At 44.0% G+C, this 1138-nt stretch overlaps 1 protein-coding gene across 1 annotated transcript; it reads right to left on the bottom strand.

The window, feature by feature from the left end:
* Nucleotides 1-568: 568 nt before the first annotated feature.
* Nucleotides 569-1138, bottom strand: LOC121987154 (F-box/kelch-repeat protein At2g44130-like). The gene has a single exon (XM_042541047.1). It carries the CDS (start codon nt 1136-1138, stop codon nt 569-571), a length of 570 nt encoding a protein of 189 aa, XP_042396981.1.

The following is a 1138-nucleotide window of genomic DNA, read 5'->3' as shown; positions in this document are numbered from 1 at the left end:
AACATCAAGACTCGAGCTTGACTCAATTCAAGCTCAGTCAACCCGGTCAACCTTGACCTGGGGAATATTGCACCAACAGCAGTAACGTGCCTTAAGTAAAGCAAATTAATTCAATATCCAAAAAACGTGTCCTAAACATCATCGAAGTATAGATTTATATAGCTCTCAAAGCCTTCAAAAAAATCTAAATAAAAAATTAATCAATTAGACTTGGTTCCGTAAGATTTAGAATAAATTAACTAACAAGACTTAGTTCCCTAAGATTTAGGATAAATTACCATATGAACTCTAAACAAGGTTTAGTTCTCTAAGATTTAATATCCATAAACACAATATCATATGAACTCTAAACACTACTAAGAAATAATTTTGTAACATTTGTAAACTAAAATATAACAAATATAAACAAATAGTACTACATAAACAATTAGAAGATGGGTCTGAAAATTATCAATTACCTTATTAATCACCTCAAAGCACTACTCAATCTTATCAACAACACTAGTTCAAAGAAACTACCTTGCATTTCAAGTAAAACCTAAAAACATGACACCGAGTAGAATATAGATTATTCTGGGCGTGAAGTTTCAGAGGGATTAACGAGAAAATAAGATAGAAATAATAAATCGTCCTTCCAGCCAGATACAAATGCGTTCCGTGGCCCGACGGCAAAGTCGCAGCCATCCTGCATGGGGCGCGGAATCGGAGCCCCGGGACGCCAGTCGCCGGTGACTAGATCGTAGATGTTGACTTCCGCGGTGTCCTTCCAGTTTGACTCATCCCACCCGCCGACCAGCACCAGCTCTCGCCCGACGACCACAACATGCCAGCAGTGCTGCTTGCCGCGGAGGCTGTCGTCTGTCAACAGCCGGACCCCCCAAGCGCCCGTGGCTGGCTCGTAAAAGGCTAGACGCCACCTGTAAAGGGGGAACGAGGGAATATCATAAAAGAGCATAATGAAGACGGGGCGAACGAGGCCGGCAGCCTTGCGGAGGCGATAAAAGGACGACGACGCTGAGAGTTCGCGCCTCCATCGCCTGCAAACGCCCCGAGCAACAGAGATGGAGTAGAAGGGGAGGCGGAGGAGGCACTGCAGAGCGACATCGTTCGGCAATCCTGGAATTAGCTCGGTCTTCAT

Source organism: Zingiber officinale, chromosome 5B (assembly GCF_018446385.1).
Source record: "Zingiber officinale cultivar Zhangliang chromosome 5B, Zo_v1.1, whole genome shotgun sequence".
Lineage (NCBI taxonomy): Eukaryota > Viridiplantae > Streptophyta > Magnoliopsida > Zingiberales > Zingiberaceae > Zingiber > Zingiber officinale.
Note: the sequence above shows the minus strand (reverse complement) of the source record. Positions and strands in the feature narration are given on the sequence as shown.